Consider the following 21,023-nt stretch of genomic DNA (forward strand, 5'->3'; position numbering starts at 1 on the left):
ATGTACTAGTAATTTTTATTTGGTGTGTTTTCTTTATAAGTTTAAAAAATAGTGTAAAACATTACGTGATTGTACATGTACTTTGGAATCAATATGATTTACTTTTAGTGGAACGAAATTGTCGAAATTGATGAATGAATTAGGGCGAAGGAGTGTATATAACCAGTGTCTGCCAATGAGATTAAAAATTGTTAAGCTCTTGATTACAATATTACAAAATTAGTGTGAGTAGCTCTAATAATGATGCAAATTTCAAGGATAAGTAATTTTGTGAAGTAATTTTATAATTTTGAAGGATGGGGATGAAAGGTGCATAGTGCAGGGTTAAATATCACCCATTGTTTGTTGTACAATTGGATATCTACTTTGGAATCAATACCATTTATTTGCAAGAGATGAAATTGATGAATATAATTAGGGTGAATGAGTGCAAATAATTGTCTATCGATGAGATTGACCCATTTCGTGCATAGTTGGATATCTCTTATAGATACAATACAATTCACTTTCAAGAGATTAAATTGATGAATAGATTAGGGCAAAAGAGCGCGAGTTTGTCGTTTGTTGCCAATGAAATTGTCACATTGATACAAGTTCAGTTCTTGCAGTTTTATAGGTGGACATTATAAAATTAGTATGAGCAACTCCAATGATTAAGCAAGTTTCAAGGATGATTAATCATAATTTTTTTCCCCCTTAATATTCAAGTATTTAAATGGATGCGTATGCTAGGTTAAGTGCAATTTCACTCTGTTGCATTATTTGTAGCATACCTAGCGAGACACACCCTCTTCGATATGAGCATCCTTAACGGGGTCATTAATTCGCGATCATGGCTCGACCCGATACTATTTGACCCCGTCCGCACCGCGCACCACCAAACCAATTGTACCTGCAACTTCCCAATCACACTCTCCAGTCTCTACAAAACCAGTATTCTTGACAAAACCAGAGAAACAAAAATTCAACCCAACAGTCCACACTAACAATCATCTCCAATGGTGGAAAGAAGGAAGCCATTGTTGCTTGCTTCCACCAAAGCCCTTCTCAATTCTGTCCTTCAAAACCCCACCTCCGCAACCCATATCGCAGCAGATGCCAAGGTTGACGATAATGCCCTCGCTTCCCCACCATCTCTTCAGCTACAAGCTGGAATTCTTCGGTTTCACAAGGATAAAAATGGAATTCCACCCAGAATTGCTTCTCTTGATGATTCTTCCCTTGTTGGTCTCTCTCTTGCTGACCTTAAACGTCTTGCCATCACTTCAGGCTCTCTGGTATATATATTCTTCTTAAGTTTGATTTCTGGGATTAATTTAATTTAATTTAATTTGATTCTGAATTATTATGGTTTTAATTTATCATCATATTAGTTAATCAAAGAAATTCCCAGATCGTCATTTGAAGAGTTGATTGCAAATTGTGGGAATGTTTTAGTTTTGAGTAATGTATTGAACTTTGAATAACTCCTTGAATGATTGGTTTGGTAGTGCGTTGAAAATGCTATTGAGCTCAAAATTGAAACAAATACACAAAGAATATGGAATGAAATGTGTAGATGGATGGATGTGTTCTGCCCTAGTCATTAAACTTTTGATGTTTGTAATTTTTGAATAATTAAAGTTGGATGTTGGTGATATAGCAATGTGTTTTTCCTTAAAAATAGGTGATTATCAAGAATATTGAGACCAATGCTCGAAGAATTGGCCAAGTTGTAGTTTTAGATCCCCCTCTTTCCGAGGATGAAGTTTTGCCTGATGCCGGAGAAGGCACCTGTGCCTCTAACACCATGCTTATATTACCATCATTGACTTTCCACCAAAGCTACCTTCAGCCTTTGAGGAAAAATGTTGCCTATCTTTCTCCTCTCTTGGCGTTTAATGTGGACCTTCATACGTCGTGCTTGTCTTCTCTTCTTCGCAATGGAAAGGAGTCTCTAGCAACTATATTTGATGTTGATGAGTGTGCAGAGAAAAGTGGACTAGGGCTCGAGAATTGTTTTGTCAATTTGAGGCTGGAGCCTTGGCCCCATGTGCCACGATATGCATCACATCTAAGAATATCTTTTTTGAAGATACCCGAGTGTGGTACCATTGAATCTCTTAGAGGAAAGTCTCCCATTGAAGCCGTGGATCGTCAAGAAATGATTGATTTGGCGTTACAAGAATATTTCAATATTGATAGATATCTTGCTAAAGATGATGTGTTCAGTATACAAATTGACTGGAGTTGCAATTCGATCCTGTGTGTCAGTTGCAGCCTGAGAAAGAAGATTGACGGAGGTGATATTATTTATTTCAAGGTGAACTCCTGTCTTTATTGAGGCCTCTAGTTCAAGTAAATTGAAGATGCGACAGAGTCAAAAAGTAACACTGAGTTGGATCTTTATGTCATAGGTTGTTGCCTTAGATCCTCCGGAGGAACCTATTCTTCGTGTTAACCGTAAACAGACAGCTCTTGTTCTTGGTGGAAGTGCTGCTGCTGCTTTCCCCCCAGATATGTTGATCGCTGAGCCTGCTGGAATTGCTCCTTTACAGAGAAATACTATAAAGGCCTTGGGTTGCATCCTGACTCCATCTCTATGTCCATCTGTACTTTCATCCAAATTCAGCGTCTCTGTCTTACTGCATGGTTTGGCAGGTTTATCATCTTCTTTATCTCATAAAATTCTATTGTATGGGTCAATATAGTTGCATTTATATCCCCCCTTCCCCATCTCAATAAAAACCTACTCTTATGTTTGCACCCATTCCTAAGGTAAACTCCACTCAAAGACCTCATTAAACATAGAATTTTGTGTCACGATGCTACAATGCTTTGACTAAGACTTTCATGGTGCTAATCTAAGGTGAATAAAAAGGGATAGTTGGGGAGTTAGAAATGCAATAAAGAAAGCTATGGTCTTTGAGTTCGAGAAGGGAATGTGTATGATAATTGATTTTGAGCAAGTGAGAAATCGATTCAGGATTTATGTCTATAAAATAAATTTCAGACAATCAATCAATCAAAGCCTTAATCCCATAAGTGGGTCGGCTAACATGAACCAAATTTGATTATTCCGTGTAGTCATCGACATAAATCTTCCTCCTCCATCCCTTACGATCCAATGCTTCATCCTCATGCAAATCCATATACTTCATATCCTTCCTAACTCCTTCCAACCAAGTCATTTTCGGTCTCCCTCTCCCTCGTGTTACCCCTTCATAGTCCCACTCTTACACTCTTCGAACTGGTGCACAATATGGTTATCAAGCTCATTACGTATCAAGAGGATTTACTTTCGTTTCTTTTTAGATAAAACTATTTGTAATTTACAATATTCACACATTATTGTTTGTTTTGATTTATTTTTTGGGTATTTGTAAGGAAATGTGAGGCCTTGTTAGGTTTGTTTCAATTTGTACTTTTCAAATATCAATTTTTCTTATAATTATTACATATTTATGATTGAAAATATTAATAATTAAAGATATGTATTGGTAAGGTTGAAAATTGAAATGTTTAATATAAATAAAAACAAAGGAAGTATATCTTATACATCGTATTAAGTTGAGAAATTATGACAAAATCATATGTCGTTCCTTTAGTTAATGCTTGATCGTACAAATAATTGTAATTACTTGCTTCCATTCTGTTAATAACATCATTAACAATAAAAATATAAGCTGTTTTAGCTCACTCCTGGTCATAAGTTGTTTTACTGTACCAGTGCAATAATAATCTGCAATCATTTTACCGTTAGTATTTGACATAATTCTTAAAGGACCAATCGGATGGAGTCATACAGTTGCATATTCATCAATCCCTATTGTGAGATCACTGCTCAAGGAGATGTTAGGCGCCAATGAATGCAAATTTCATGACTTTCTGTACCAATTGGCAGTGACCTATTTTCATTAATATTCTTTTTTCTTCTTCTTCAAAAAATATGGCCCTTGTTGCAGTAAATATATATATTATATTAGTTTGAGGAAGCAGTAATTCTGTGCTTGGTATGCAAGTGAACACTTCCTCCGTTTTTTTATAGTTGCAACACACACTTTATCACGGTATTTAAGAAAAGTGGACTTCACATGATATAATACACTTAAATTGGGGTTAAAATGTTGTTAGGAGTATAATCAAGTGGGTCATGTGCTTTAAATAAAGGTAATAGTACAATTTTCACTTTAAAAACATTCCTTTTATAGTGTGTTGCAACTATTGTGACATTTCCATTTTAGGGAAGTGTTGTAACTATAAAGAAATGGAGGAAGTATTTGATATCATCAAGTTAATTGATGTAGATGGACCAGATTTGTGATGGAACTTTAATTCCACCTAGGACCATGTTACAAAATAGTGCTGGGAGCTTATTCTGTTGCAATTGCAGGATCTGGAAAGAAGACTGTTGTCAAATATGTTGCTCGCCGACTTGGTCTGCATGTAGTAGAGTACAGCTGTAATGCTTTGATGGAAGGGTCTGAGAAAAAAGCGTCTTCATTACTAACTCAGGCCTTCAGTACAGCTCATAGGTATTCCTAAGGTTGAAACTGTGGCATGATTCAGTCTACATTGTTATCTTCTGTTATGATGTTTTTGACTAGAATTTCTGGCGGTTTCTGCAACCAAACTATTAACTAGGCGCCATACTTAATTTTGGCGAAGATATGAATTTGTAATTTAAAGTTCGTTTCAATTTACTATGTATTCTCTGATTAAAAGTTGGTAAATACTTTCCAAATGGTTCTTGCAACATCTAATTTATATCCATGTATAAATTAAAAAAGTTCAGTAAATGAGTTGAATTTTGATCCTTCACTTTTCCTAGCATTTCATGACACAAGCTCTTTTTTAAATCTATTTTGTGTAATAAAGGCTTAAAGATTTATATTTCATTTCCCCATATTGAGGCTTGAGGATGTTGTTTTACATGGAAGAGCAGGGATACATCATGCCTGAGTTAATTTTTGCAAAATTTGGATCTTTTTGCAGATACTCTCCAGCTATCTTATTACTGCAGCATTTTGATGTCCTCCGCAATTGGGCATCCAATGAGGGTTCGCAATCTGATCACACTGGTATTATTTCTGAGGTGGCGTCTGTTATAAGGAAATTCACACAGCCGGTTGTCAAGGTTGAGGATGTACCTTTAGGGGAGAAATTGAATGGTAGCCCAGTAAGTACAAGTTTCTCTGATCCGGGAAAATTTCTGTTTATTGTATTACGTATGAGTTGCTGATGTAGAAGGAAGTTCGTGATCAATTTCCTTTTCAGCTCTAGAAGGAAGGTTTGCTAGGTTAGTATTTTAGTATGAAACTATGCAATGCCTAGGATACAAAAGGCTGCAGGATTATCCACATCAAATGCAAAGCCCAGGTTATACTATCCCATGTGCAAACCCAGAATATTACTCTATGAAATTAACACTCTGATATCCCTTAGTAATATATCAAAATACTACATGAATCTATTGTAGAGGCCCAGGTTTTCATTCAAGGTACATGTGTCGTCTTCTGATTATTTTCTTAACTACAACATAACCTCTGCAATATACATAGATCTACTTTCAACAGACCTTTTTCTTTGCTGAAACAGTGAATTTTAACACTCAATCTGACTTTCATGAGATGCAAATCTTCTGTAATCTTTCATATTTTTCTGTTGCTCTGTTTGTCCTACATTAAGACCCAAAAAATCATAGACCACGCATCATTAATCACTAGACATGTGAGTCTTCTGCTGTCTTTCTCTGGTGCTTATAGGGATGACTTTCCACCCTTAACATTGCTGACCTTCCTAATTCTACTTTCTGCAAATGTTTCCTTGTATTCAGATTCAATATGTTGAACCTGAATTGTCTTCAGCTTATAGTAAATTACTTCACAGCCATCAACTAGAAGTAATTCCAATTACCAATGAATTTAAAATTGAAGCTGTTTACCTTATTCTTTTCTATTTCCACTGTATAAGTCTTATTTAGTCCCTGCTATGCCTTTCCCCCAGTTGATGACATGAGACATCTGAAACCATGGCCTGATGTTGTACACCGTATTTGGTGTAACTAGATGTATACTTAATGAAAATGGATAGGGGACATTTATTACCAGGTCTAAGCCAATTCGCCATCAGGGGGGTTTGATCTGATCTTGTCCTTCATGGACCAACTTGCGCTCTCAACTGCTCTTGTCTATGCCCTGGGCCAGTTCTATGGGCTTCTGAGTTAAACCTGAATTGGATTAGTCCCATACGTAACCAAGCTTGTCGTGTTATGTGTCAGTGTTTCTTCTGCTTTGTGAAGTATGTCTGTTTTGTGATCTGTTTGTAACTTGCTGACGCTGCAGTTGCAGAGTGCTGAAAGAATAAGGCGACCCCGGGTCTTGTTGATTGCAGTAACTGAGAGTACGGAAGGCTTGCCACCTACAGTAAGACGCTGCTTTAGCCATGAGCTTAATCTGGAGCCTTTGACTGAAGAAGAAAGAACTAAAATGCTAACCAAATCACTGCAAAGCATTCCTGATATCTCTTCTGATGTATGTTTGATGTTCATCAACTTAATTTTTTTTTTTTAATTTTAATTATCTCTGCTCTTCATAAGATGGATGTAACGTATAACAAGTAGTAAAGGTTCATCTCTTAGCTGTTAATTTTGTCGCATACATGCAGATGCCATATTTCTCTCTGTCCTCTCACACCTTTGCATGCTTCACTTTCTCACCTCCTTTTGACTTTAATTTGACTTAAATAGGGGAAATTCTTTTTATTAGCACTATACTTTTTAATTTTCTCAGTGGTGAATTGCAAAAATTCTTATTATCTTTGGTAAGCCTAAACTATTTATACTTATTATTTATAACATTAATGGTCCCTGTTTTTTATTAACTTTTAACTTTAGTTAGGTTAGTTTTTATTTTATTTTTTTGTAATTTATTTTAATTTAATTACAATTAAATTATGTTATTTTAAAAAAATAAACTATACCCACCCCTGCCATCAGCCCTCTGCCGGCAGCCCCCTCTCCTCTGCCCGCCGGCGACCGGTCCACTCTCCCCCGTCGGTCGCCGACTCCTCCCACACCGATCAAATCCCGACACTCTGCAGCCCCAACCCTACCTCCCTGATCGAATCGACCCCAAACCCGCCCCCGAAAACCCTCACTGGGAAGTCCAAAACTACCCAAACCATCACCGGTTAGTTTCTTTTATCTTTCTCTCTTTTCTTTCTTCGTTCTACTGTTCCATTCTCAAAGACAGACAAACAAAACTTTGAAACCCTAGCAATGGTGGAACTACATTCATCTTCTTCCTCATCACAAAGTTTGATTATCTACCTTTCAGAAAACCAGATCTCTCGCAATCCTACATAAGAAAAAGTCATTGAAAATCGTTTTTTCATTAAGGTGGTGGGGGTGTCGAGATGGAGGACGCCGGACATCGGCTGAGAGGGGGCACGTCGGACTGGCAATGAAGGGGAATGGGGAGGAGGTGACTGGGCTGGGGAGGGATTTTTTTTTTAATAAAAAATAATTTAATTATTAAAAAGATAAAAAAAATTAAGTATAGTTAATAATACTTATTAAAATAGTCATTGTCATTGGTAATAAAAAATGCAATGTTACCAGAGCTAATAAGAATTTTGCAATTCACCACTGAGAAAATAATAAAATGTATAGTGTTACCAAAACACCTTATTTCAGGCTAGGAGAACATAGCTTATAGCCCATTCTGATGTTCTTCTCCCAAAATCAAAGTTGACATACATAAACTTGACAAGTTCAAATTTTCCTTTTTAAATAAAAAAGGTCTCTGTCATAAAACAGCAGCCACTTTTCAGTGAAGAAAGGGCGAGGATCAAACTCATGTATCCTTGTACACATAGTAGTATAATACAGTCATTAAGGGACAAATCTTTTGTTGGCAGTTGCACCTGAAAATTATCAATTGTGATAATCTCTTCTAAAACTCAGTATTGTGATGTTTAGGAGGGATGTCATGATGACTGTTAATTAGGCACTTATCTATTTTATAGGATGTTATTAGCATCATAACTTATTTTTGGCTTATTCTCTGGTTTGACATTTTATAAATGATGCTATTGTGCTCAAATTGTTGTCTGTTAAAGCTGTTGAATTAATATGCTGACTGTATTGGCTGCTGCAGGGTGGCTTAGAGCATGTTGTGAAGGATTTAGTTGCTCAGACATCAGGTTATACACCCAGGGATTTACGTTCACTAATTGCTGATGCTGGGGCCAACGTGATCCCCAAAGATCTTTTCATAAGTGATCCTGAGAAGACAGTTGAGAATAAATTGCTATCTAAACCTGTTGGAGAGAATAATAATCAGAATTCAGGGAAAGAAGACTTGTCAAAAGCGTTAGAGCGCTCGAAAAAGAGGAATGCATCTGCATTAGGCGCGCCGAAGGTACCTGTTTGCATTAGTGACTATATTTGTCAATAATATTTTTTTTTTTGAGACTGCGTAGCTATATCTTATGCTATTAGCTTATGACCTTATAGTTAAACCCTTTTTTGGGTATAGCTTGCCTGCAAATCCCAACGTTGGAGTGGCATCCATGTCAGTACCAACAAGGCGTCGATGCTACTTTAGTGATGGCACTACATTAATTTTGGGATTATATAAGCTCGCTTTTTTTAGTAATCTTGGCTTGTCCATCCTAGATGGTGAGGTTGTATTAATGTATGAGTGGTGGAAATAGAGTATGGAGTAGTGTGTAATGTGTAGCAACTTTGCATTAATATTCCATAAACTCAGGAAATATTTATTTATGTTGCTGGAAGGATTAACTTCACTTCTGTATAGTTTGAAACCATGTATAATTCATATCACAGCCTTTATTTTTTCCTTGGGAGATGGTACTTGTAAAAGTGTGCAGTAAACAGACAGCTTAAAGCTACCATAAAACAATAACAACTAATGTTTTCCCTACCGAGGCAAAGATCTAGGAAGGTTCTTATGTATGCATCCTTACCCCCAAGCAGATAAAACACTCTAGAGAGACTTTGTAGAAGACCAACATTAAAAATAAATGAATAAATAAATAAATTCAGTCTTGTCTCCTTTTTTTTATCTGTTATAGAATTAAAAAAGAAAGATTTAGAGGTACTGAAGCTAATCGTAAATATGGAATCTATGTTAGTCAAAAGGTAATAGTCATATTTGCAACTTGAAAGAGAGTAGAAATAGTGATGAAGTAGTGATGGTGTTAGTGGAAGAAGTAATCCATTATGCAGTTATGCCTTTCATTGCGATCCTTCTTCTTGGATTAGTTATTGCTTTCACCTTTGCTTTCACCTTTGGATTCTTCTTGGATCTCCTTTCTTAATTCCCTTTTCCCATCTCCTAATTCGGGCGTCATTTACCTTGAGAGTTAGGTATTCACATAGACTGAAGCCTACTGATAGGACTAACCAAAGTCAAATGTCAGAATCTCAAGTTGATACTGTTGATGAGGGTTTTCCCCACTATATTAGGTACCATGAACAAATATCATTAAGAATGAAGTGACTTAATATGTGGTGGGATTGGCATTTTCTTTGGGATAAGATGCAAGAGAGAAGATATATTTGGTTTGGGTGTCTTAAGTCACCCAAATGTGCTTATTAAGGGACTAGAGTATAAGGTAGATTTGAGTCATTTGTCAAGTGTTGAGAGAAAGGATCAAGCAGTTCATCACTTCATCTAAAGCTCGGCAAGGACATGTTCTACATAATAAATTACAATATCTGAGGATTAGTGTAGCGATTCTCTAACAAGGATACCTTATTGTCATGGTCCAAGTGTTTTGACACCGGATCAATCAAGGGTCGGTTGGGGCTTTGCAACCTTATGTGCCAATAGTCTAGTTGTGCTATCCCATCCTCATTTGGGCATCAATTATGTTGTGTATGTCAACTTTCGGCAACCTGCAGTATACTCTTGTTATCTTGTGCTCTTCTCTTTTATTTTATCACTATCACCTTATACTCTACCTATCTTATTGTGTGTGTGTGTAAACACACACACACACACACACACACACACACAAAACTGTATTACTTTCTTAACATCTTAAACTATTGCTTCCATTACTTCAAGTTGTACTCTTTATGTTTTAACTGCCAATAAAATAAAATATCTCGGTGGATCTAGCAAAAACAAGCCACTATGTGAGTCTTGACTACTCTATGTGGCTACCTAGGTTCCACTTCCATGTAGTGCCTGGCTGATAGTTGCCGCTACCATGTGGACATTGATTTATTTCAAAATAGTTGAAGAAATTAGCATATATCAAAGTTGAAAGTGTGTCAATAATATTAGGGGAGTTTTCTTCTTATAGCTTTCTAAAGCTTAGCAGTTTGCAAGTGGAACCTTCCATACATATTTTTGCTATAACTTCTGCGTACATTACTTATAGTAAAAAAGTCTCATTGTTCATGGTAAAATAGTATTTGGTTCCTTCTTTACAACAAAGAACAACTTCGTCTGACTATCATTCTTGTACAGGTTCCGAATGTTAAATGGGAAGATGTTGGTGGGCTTGAAGATGTGAAGAAAGCAATTCTGGATACTGTTCAGGTTAGTTTGTTTGTGTATGCCAATATTACTTTCCATCAATCCGAAACTGCTGTATTGATTGGTTTGGTTCTTGAAGGGTTTGTTTGTTTGTTTGTGTTTTTTTTTTTTTTTTTTTTTTTTTTTTTTTTTTTTTGAATTTGGAATGGAAATTTTTTTGGACAACTACCTAAAAAAACCCATCTTATAGGTAGTGTTTACTCTAAGAAAAAGCATAAAGTTTGAGTGTTGAAAAAAAGAATCTTATTAGGTAGTTAAGTTTTTCCAATGGTGGACAAGTTATAATTAGTTGTTCATAATTTTTCCTTTAATAAGTTCCATAAACACAATAAGAAGTGTTTTATGATCTATGACATAATGTTTATTTCTCACTTTTATTTAAAATTATTTTGGCATGTAATATTAGGCCATCAGCTAATAAAAATGACTTGGATACTTGGACCCAATGCCTACTCCCTTCAAACCTATCTTGACATGGCATAATCTGGAAATGTACATGGTATATGTGCCCCAATTTGGCAGGAGACTAAGTGGATGCATTTGCCTACCTTATTGGGATTTCATGCCACGGAACTAGGATGCGTTTAGGTTTTTGAAAACTGGGGTAGCTATCTAACTGTTTCAATACTCTAACAAGTTTGTGTCCCATTATTGTCTTTCTATAAATATCAGTTTGGCTCATGTCATGGGATGTTTAAAAGTTCAACACTGGCCTACCGAAACCCTCCTCCTTTATCCAGGCTTGGGACTGGCAAACCACTGGCAGAGTTATGGGATTAAGGCTTTGATTGATTGATTATTGTCTTTTTGTAAATGATTACTTCTAGAGTGTGATTTGTGTATTAGAATTTGAGTGTCATGGCCAATGATTTGGTTGCCTAATCTTAACTTAGAAGTATCTGAAAAAGTTTCGGAAAAATTAGCAAGAACAATCCTAACTGTTGGAGTTATTCTCATTTTAATCCCAACTATATCTATACTATATATTAAAAGGCGTTCCTTTTAAAGAAACGGTGCCACGTGGCACTCTTCAAAGTATGTATGCCTATGTCACAATGCCACGTCATCAAGCAACGTATATAAGCAATGTATGCTAACCACTTCATTTAACAAAATAAAATATGCTTTCATCAAGATTCGAACCCATAACCTCCAATATATATAGATAATACCATTACCATCTCAACCAACTATTATTAATGTTTCAAGTTTCACATAATATTATAATATTCTTTTCATTTATTAAGTAAATTAGTGGTAATATAATTTATTTATTTTTCACAAGATTAAAATATAAATGCATATGATGTTAAAAAAAAAAAAAAAAAACAAAAAAAAACAAGGTGACATCCAAGGGAATGCCCGAACCACTACACACACTAACTACACAAATAGTCCAACATAATTCCTAAATTAAAGCAAGAAGTGCACTAATTAGCAACCCGGGGCATCGCCCGGGATATATACTAGTTTTAACTTAAAATAATGCTAACTGTATAAGGGCCCTTCTCAAAATAGTTTTCTTATATTGTTAACCTGTTAAAGAGGTCAAAAAGGATTGTGAGTCAAGTCTCACCTCATCAACTCTCCATCCACCATACTACTTCACCGGCCTCCTCTTATTCAAGGCCATTACATGATCCAATATGAAAAAGTAACAACCCTCTAAAGTGTCGGCGTTGTCCAATTGTCTGCCTCATATATTTAAGGTGTACGCTCACAATGATATCGGCATGACATCTCAATTTGATCTGAGCTAAGATATAGCATAGCAATGGTTAAGAGTGGATTAGTGGCAGAGTACGGAAAACGAGATGAGATATAGCGAATTTGGGGTCTGAGGTTAGGGATATCAGCTTTTAGAGACACATTTGAGCCTTCCTAACAATTTTGCGGGCATTCGAAACAGGATTTCAAGGATTAGATCTTCTGTTAACCCCATCATTGGGGAATTTTCATATTTTGGCATGTTCCGTAGTAGATTAGGGCTTGCATTCCTCAATTAAAAAAAAAAAATCACAAAATCCAACTGTCAAGAACACCAATTTTACACAATTTTCCACAAAAATTGTTAGCACTACAGAGTTGTGTAATTGAAACAACATTAAATGTATAATAGAATAATTATGCATAGTTATGGTAAAAATATACAAATAAAATACTACCTCCGTTTCATATTATTTGTAACTTTGAAGGGTACATGGACTCCTAGGCATTTAGGGAAAATTTGTTTGTGAGTGTAAGATAGAGAGAGAAAAATAGAAATGCATGTGATGAGGAGAGAGATATAGAGAAATGACAACCTAAAAAGGAAAGAAAACAGTAATTGCAAATAATGTGTAGCATCCTTTTTTGTCAAAAGTTGCAAATAATATGAAATGGAAGTAGTATGTATATTGACTAAAATAATAAAGGATGAAAAAAAACCCAAAACTTTTGGGAAAGCTGAACTATTGAAGAAAAAAATTAATGGGCTTTGGTGGTGGGAATTCGGGATGGTGGTGGTGTATTGTTGTGGTTGACGTCACTGATGGAAGCACATTAGGAGGGAGAAGTTGAGAGGTGGTGATGAACTGTAGCTATATATGGTGGGTTAAATGACTCAACTGAGAGGAAGTAGAGGAAGAGAGAGAATTTGGGTGATGGGTATGGTGGTTGGTGGCTTAGGTGGAGTAGGGGTGGTCACGTAAGGCGGACAGAGGAAGGAGAATGGGATGGAGCAGGAGAGTAACCAGTTCTTTAAGTTGCAAGTTATTTTAGATGTTTGAGAAGGGTCCTTGCATAAATTGGATTAAACTAAGATAAAAGATAGTCGAGATTAAAATGAGAAAAACCCTAAAAGTTTGGATTATTTTTGTTCATTTTTCCAAAATTTTTTAATGTACTATTTTAGTAGTGTATATTGTCAGTACTAAATCGTTTTTGCGTGGTTGATTTTAGCTTGTATTGGCTTGCTTTGACAGCGTTGGGGCAAGAAATTGCCAACAAGCAATTGACACCCTATCACATTGGCTTATTGCCTTTATTTACAAGTGATCTTAATGGAAATTACCAATAAGCAGTTAAAGGAAAAGAGGCAATAAAAAAGGTGAACCAAACAAGATAATTTATATATTCACCTCTAAGAAGCACACACAAACTATGTGTAAAGATATGTTCAGGGTAATTGTTACACTTCATGACAAAAGAAAGATTAGCTTTGTCATTATCGTTACAAATGGAGAAGAAGATCAGAGATCTTAATACATGGAAAATGTAAGCTAAGACTAATGTAATCTAGCCTACAGGCTAAAGACTAAGAGCAGCTAGTACTTATATCTTATATCTATGTTTGATGTTTTGATTGATATTCATTGCTGCTTGTTGCCTGCTTCTATTCATAGACAAAGTAGTTTGATGGTTATTTACTCTTCCCGCTGTTAGTATAAGTGAATAGCTGCTTCCACTATTCTTTTGTAATTTCCATATTTTCTCCTCAGATAAATTGCCTTTGGACTGTTTATAATAGTTGAAAATAACCTCACTTCCTCCAGCTGCTTTCTGGCCCCAGAGTTGAACAATGGACTTTGAACTCTGTGTCTTGTTGGGTTTGATTTGCTAATGGTATAGGCCTACTCTTATTAAAGAGTATGGGCTGGCCAGATTAAAAAATGGGTGTAACAGATGGGTATGTTTGTAATGAGTGTGATTATTGTTATTATGGAGTGTATGCATGTGTAATTGAACATTGGGGTTTAGTTGAGTGAGTATTAATTTACAAGTCAGTAAAAATAGTGACAGAAGAAGAATAACAATCGCTTAAGGTCTAATTGACCCTTGGGGCTTGATTGATGTACTTTTATAGCTTTTTATTGCTACTTTATCGTTCAATATCTAAATTTTGGAAGCTTTTTAGCCATGCTGCCATGCTCTTGCTTTATAAATTTTCCTATATTAGATCTATGGATACATATTAGAGTCTATACTCTATAATTCCCGATTGTGGGCTACTTATGTTATGAATTTGTCGCCTAGCTTTAACTTATGAGTACTACTTAAAAAGAACGGCTACAACTATGTCAATGTTGTCAATAATGTTTTATGTGTGGCTGACTCTAGATTGTTTTTTTGCTCTAGTCGGCATGGCTGGATGGAGTGTGACTACTGGTTATAGTATTATAAGTTTATAACTGTTGCAATGGTGTGTTTGTATGTGGTTTTATAGTCATTCAAATTTCTGGTTTGATGACGATTTTAATTTTTTGGGGGTTGAGTTGGCTGGAAGAAGTTTCTCAGTTTTGGTTGTGATCCTTCTTCATGAAGGCTTTTGCATTTTTCTAGGGGTTTATTATTGGTGCTGTTTGGTTCACCTTAATGACACTTATTTCAGGTTTAAAAAAAAATAATAAAATAAAATAAATTTAAAAAAAAAAAGAAAAAAGAAAAAAAAAAAAGACAAGGGTGAGATAAGGGTTGATAAGATCAAATAAGATATGTTTAGGAAAAATAAGTTTGATATGGGTTAATAAGGGCTACCAAAGCTCTATTACAACTAAGGGGGTGTTTGGTATAAATATCGTAAATGGAATGGAAAGGATTTAAATAAATAGGGGAAAGGGTAATGATAAACGTTACTTTTACTATATGTTTGGTATCCTAATGGAGTGGAAACAATTTGAGTAGATTGTGATTAAGGAAACAAATTTTGTTTCCGCTAGTTTGTCAAGGGTAACAAATTGGGGGATTTTGTTACCCAAACGGTATTTGTTACTTTTAACTCATACGAAACATTTAGAAACACTTATTTGAATCTGTTTCGTACATTGAAAATTACTATACCAAACACCCCTTAAGTTCTAATAAGATTTGATAAGCTCTCTTAAGTTTGATTCGTTATGGGATAACATTCTAAGTTCTGATAAGTGAAAATAGGTGATTAATATGCACCCTTAGTCATGTCTTGATGATCTTATTACATTTTTTTATTGTGTTAATTGGTTTTCTAGTTCTAATTGTTGATTTGGTGCTAAACATTTGGATATTTTTCCCTGGTGTTACGTGTTTCTGTGATGCAGATGTTGTGGTGGACAATTTGCTACTACTGTGTGTGCTTGAATTTGTAGGTGCTGGGCGGCATTTGACATAATTATGGTCTTAACTTTAAATTCAAGTGGTGACAAATTCAAGAATTTATGCAAAAGCTCATATGGTGTTTTAGGCTTTGGCTTCAGCGTTTTTGGTCAAATTGCTTACTAGGTGTCATGAGACTTAGAGCATTCACTATTATTGGTTTGCTTGACGTTGTTCTTGGTTGGAAGTTTTCTAACTTGCATTATTTGTTTATAGCTACCTCTCCTACACAAGGATTTGTTTTCATCTGGGCTGCGTAAACGTTCTGGGGTTCTTCTTTATGGTCCTCCAGGCACTGGAAAGGTAAAGGCTTGCGTAAATGTTTGAATCTTGTCTTTTCTTCATGAAATCATGAGCATATAGTTTATATCTTCTGATTGTTATTTTATGACTAAACTCAGACCCTGTTGGCAAAAGCTGTAGCAACGGAATGCTCTCTAAATTTCCTAAGTGTAAAAGGACCTGAATTAATCAATATGTACATAGGGGAGTCTGAGAAAAATGTGCGAGACATATTTCAAAAGGTGAAGTGCTGTAGTACCTTGTACCCCTGTTTATGTTGCTTGTTTGAATCAATAAGTGAACTTGGTCGTGTGGCAGGCTAGGTCAGCACGTCCATGTGTCATTTTTTTCGATGAACTTGATTCGCTTGCCCCAGCTCGAGGTGCTTCCGGTGATTCTGGGGGAGTTATGGACAGAGTTGTTTCTCAGGTGAGGAATTGGACAAAGTTTGCTTTTAAGTTATAGCTAATGCTGATTAGTTCTTAGTTTGACACAACACTAATTACAAAATGTGTTTGTTTGTGCTAGATGCTAGCTGAGATTGATGGCCTCAGTGATTCCACTCAGGTTCCTTTCACATCTTACATATCATATCAATGTTTTTCAATTCTCAAATGGTAAAGCCTTTTCCTTGTTATGCTCCAAGACTAATGTAGTAATGTTACTATTTCCCTTTGCATTCTGTTTCACAAGGACTTGTTTGTAATTGGGGCAAGCAATCGTCCTGATCTTATTGACCCAGCACTCCTAAGGCCTGGCCGATTTGACAAGCTTCTCTATGTTGGGGTTAATTCTGATCCATCTTATAGAGAGCGGTTAGTGGGCCATATTTGTTACTCGTATCATTATCATTATTCTTCTTGCATTATCACTGAATATTCCATTATTTCATCATGCAGAGTCCTTAAAGCACTCACCCGGAAGTTTCAACTGCATGAAGATGTCTCTCTTTACTCAATTGCAAAAAGATGCCCGCCAAATTTTACTGGTGCAGATATGTATGCCTTGTGTGCAGATGCTTGGTTTCATGCTGCAAAACGGCAGGTATTTGATGTGTTGTAGTTTACTCTGGTGGACTGGTTTTTTTGAAACTTTACAATGTGGCTTGTTCTAGCCTTCTGAGTGGGTTCAGGGTAGATGCTTAAATTGCTGTCAATTTTCTTATTCTTCTTTTTGCAGGTCTTAAGTTCAGCTTCAGATCCAACCAGTGACGATAACCATATGGACTCCATTGCTGTGGAATATGAGGATTTCATCAAGGTAGGAGATACATCCACAGTATGAGTTTTCATAATGGAAATAAAGATATTATAGATATTTGCATCTAATGGCTGTGAAGTTCAAAAACTATGCTGCTAACTCTGCTCTGACTAAACATAGTTAACAAAGGCTTTGTTAAAAATGGGGAATATGACATCTAAAGTACCACTTGCATGTTTTATATTGAATCGCTTAAGGGCTAGGCTATCTAATGGCTGTAACAACTAACAAGAAGCTGCTTTTATAAACCAGTGTCCACTTGCAAACATTAGATATTCTCTTCAAGTTTGAAGACTAGGACTGCCTGTCACTACAGAACATTTCTGGGAAGGTGTTAGCTGCTGGAAAACAGACTACCCTACTGAGAAAAATCTGCCATACCACCTCCAAAGCTAACCTGGGCCCCAAAATGTTTGGAAGATGGGACTTTTGGACATTTTGGTGAGGTAGGTTGATGAATGGAAACACAAACTCAGGGAATGGCAGTATGTTATAGGAGGTTGTGTTGGAATAAAAGTCCTTGCTGTTTGATAAAACTCCAAGTTTATCTTGCTTTTGAAAAAAATAATTGTCCCTCTGCTTCTTAGCAACTGACTTCTAAGGATACACAACCTCTACCTTGTTGCCGTAGTACAAAGAGATACATGAAGAACAGTGTGATCATTGACCAAGACGAAAAATGTTTCTTGTATTTTCTAAGAAGAAAAGGTGATAGAATTTTCTGTTTTCTGCTGTCTTATATAGAGAGAAACCAATGAGATTGAATACGGTTGATAATCAACCCAACTTATAATTTCTAGTTAGGGAGTAATGGCTAATTAATTGGAGGCAAGAATCAGTGAAAATCATGACACAATATAACGTTCATTAGTGAACAAATTAGTCTGAGATATTTAGTTGATGTTATGCAATAGACAAGTAAACACCCACCAATGCACTGAACCCCACGCCCAAGCCCACCCACGACCGTGTGCGTGCATGATTACCTTTTAGTGTTTTAATCAAGGGTTACAAGGAAGTTGAAATGGACTACTAGTATATAATGTGGGTAAAAGACTAAAAGCTTTGTATGTTGTCTATATGGGACAATTGTTTCATTTGAAGCAGAATAAACTTGGAATTTTGTCAAAGAACAAGGACTTAACTCCTGCATTCCCCCAACATGATTCAAAATATACCAAAGGCCTTTGTAGAAAAATAGTGCTGGAGTTAGCATATGGAACGAGTTTAAAGCCTATTATGGATTGATTGTGATTGATTTTCATCTTAGGAATGTCTAGATTCAAAGGGTCTAACAAAATCACAATAGACTCAAGTTTGCATACTACTACTATTCTTATTAGTAAGTGATGTATTTATAACCTATTGAAGCGGTCTAAGCCATTATAAATTTGATAAACTTATCTATGTGAATGTGGATGTTACGACTAATATCCTATGAGAGATTTTATGCTTGGGACCACTAAATTGTTCATGTCCTGGAAAATTGTGGGCAATAAACTACAAATTGTGAGAGCACATCTTGATTTAAGAAAGTTTTGTGTGATTATGTGTTTTACTAATATCATGAAAGGTTCAAGGAGAAATCCACCTAACATGAATGTAAGACATGCTTACAAATCCGTTGCTCGAAATTCTTTGCGTGTCAAATCCTTTGTTCTATTGAATCGTGTAGTAAGAATATTGGAGTTGAGTCCTTGCTCATATTCTTAGGTTTTTTTGCTTCAAACAAACCAATTCCCAACAAAGTTAAAAATACAAAGTTTTAATTTAGTTTAAATATACCAACTTCTTCCTTAGTCCTTGGTCACTATCTGTTTAGTTATTGTGTTGTCAACTTAATATTTCACACTGATTTATTGGTTATTGAAGATTATATTGTGCCATAATCTTCATTGATTCTACCTCCATTAATTAGCCATGTCTCCCTGATGAAAGGATGGGTTGGTTACTATCCATATTCAATCTCATTGGTTCCTAAACATCTTTATACCTGGGGAAGTGGTTTTGGCATTTTCTTCTGGGCATAGAATGATTTGGAATTCTGGAGTAGGTATGGTGCTATGGTCTTCAATAAAATGCCTAGGATGTGTTGACAGAGTCTCAGGTTCTACATACTAGCCCCGGAAATTCTTTTCAGATATAAAGCTTTTTACTCTCTTGGTCATATGCAAGGTGTGTAATGGAAAGAGAATTTTATTTATGTGAGAGGGTGCTTGTGTTGGGGAGCAGCCTTTTAGTATCATTTCCTCTCCCTATAGGTTGTGCACTTGACTTCATACTCCTACTTATTTTATTTGAGTGAGTATTGGTGATGATTTTCTTGTAATTTTCAATTTGGCGGGAACCCTCATGGGAGGGAGTTTGGGACCTACTAGTAAAAAATCCTTGCAATCGTTTCTTTGTTAGACTCTGTGCTTAGAGAGTTTGGCTGACTGAATGTTCAAGATCTTTTACCTGTCGTTTATTCTACACGTACCTTAATAGCCAAATCTCAATCCTTTTCATTAGTTAAATGAACATATATATGATACTGCAGAGAAGGCTGGGGTTAAAACTTGTGTCTGAGCTACTGAAATTCTTGCTTGGGGTAACTTAACCTTGTGCTTTTGCATTCTTGAAAACCACACTAGCCTATATCCCCTCACCTGTACTATATGTTCTGCTATTGAGGAGACGTGGAATCATTTGATTTTGTATGTCACATGGCCATATCCCAAACTCATCATCTCAAATGTACTCCTCACCCCTTGCCCCCCTTATATTTTTGAGATACCCTTCTCTGACTGTCAATCTTACTGCTAACCTTAGTTATGGCCTTTAGTTTTTGAAAAGAAAATCAAAACCATTTATTAGATTCTAGTATTGCATTCATGTGGTAGGTTTGCGAGTATATTCTTTTGCTGTCTTTCCTTTATATTTTGTAAGATTTGCCATTTATTGTTTCTATATAACCCGAAGGATATTATTGAGAGGGAGAAGGTGAAAGTTAGATTTATTGAACTTCTTTGTTATATGTCATTCTGAGCTGATCGATTAAACTGAATCTGCTGTCTGTTTGTATGGCCTTTCATTACTTTGGCAGGTCTTAGCAGAATTACCTCCATCTCTCTCCCTGGCAGAGCTCCGGAAGTACGAGATGCTGCGGGATCAATTTGGAGGAGGTTCAAATTGACGACTTGGTGAATCTGGGAAAGTGCTCGGGCATTTAGGCTAAAATCAAGGATATTTCAACCTTCTTTGGGGATAATGATCAAGGATATTTTAACCTTCTTCGGGGGTAGACGATCAAGGATATTTCATCTTGTGGATAGCCAATTTGTAAGAAGTTTTACTTACCCCCTTCTGGTTTTCTCCCTTTCCCGCTCTCTTAATGTTATGTTGCGGACTATTTCATTCTTTTGTTGGCTGTTATATTCTTTTCAACATGGAAGTATAAATAATGTGTATTCGAGTGAGATTCCATTTACTAGTGCATATGTATAGAAATAAGAATCAGGCCGAATGCATTTTCTGAGACATTGCTTTGTTTGGGAGAAATATGAAGAAGACTAGAGTTTTTTTGTCTTCCTTTTCTCTTGTTATATGCTCTCTCAGCTCTCTTTGCTTCTATTCTTTCCTTTCTTCTTGAGCATCAAGGACATTCTATAACACAACGCTTACCATTGCAAGACCTAAGGTTCGTCAATACCAAGCCTTATCAGCAGTGATGATTGGCTTGACTACCGGACTACGTACACCTTGCTGGCTGCTCAACCTTCTTGATCTTGCACTTGCACTTGCTTGTGTAAGCAATGTCCAAGTTTGGAAAACTACACA

General features: G+C 36.1%; 1 protein-coding gene across 1 annotated transcript; it reads left to right on the forward strand.

Annotated features, from left to right (window-relative positions):
* The first annotated feature begins 886 nt into the window (after window positions 1-886).
* Window positions 887-20,775, forward strand: LOC145611091 (peroxisomal ATPase PEX6-like). The gene is made up of 16 exons (XM_081666334.1): window positions 887-1,277; window positions 1,667-2,302; window positions 2,397-2,640; window positions 4,373-4,514; window positions 4,975-5,158; window positions 6,324-6,512; window positions 8,139-8,402; window positions 10,485-10,556; window positions 15,879-15,965; window positions 16,064-16,186; window positions 16,263-16,373; window positions 16,473-16,511; window positions 16,638-16,759; window positions 16,844-16,988; window positions 17,124-17,204; window positions 20,290-20,775. The coding sequence occupies exons 1-16, from the start codon at window positions 999-1,001 to the stop codon at window positions 20,377-20,379; spliced, it is 2,808 nt and encodes a 935-aa protein (XP_081522460.1). The 5' UTR covers window positions 887-998; the 3' UTR covers window positions 20,380-20,775.
* The last annotated feature ends 248 nt before the right edge of the window (window positions 20,776-21,023 follow it).

Source organism: Chenopodium album, chromosome 24 (assembly GCF_948465745.1).
Source record: "Chenopodium album chromosome 24, dcCheAlbu1.1, whole genome shotgun sequence".
Lineage (NCBI taxonomy): Eukaryota > Viridiplantae > Streptophyta > Magnoliopsida > Caryophyllales > Amaranthaceae > Chenopodium > Chenopodium album.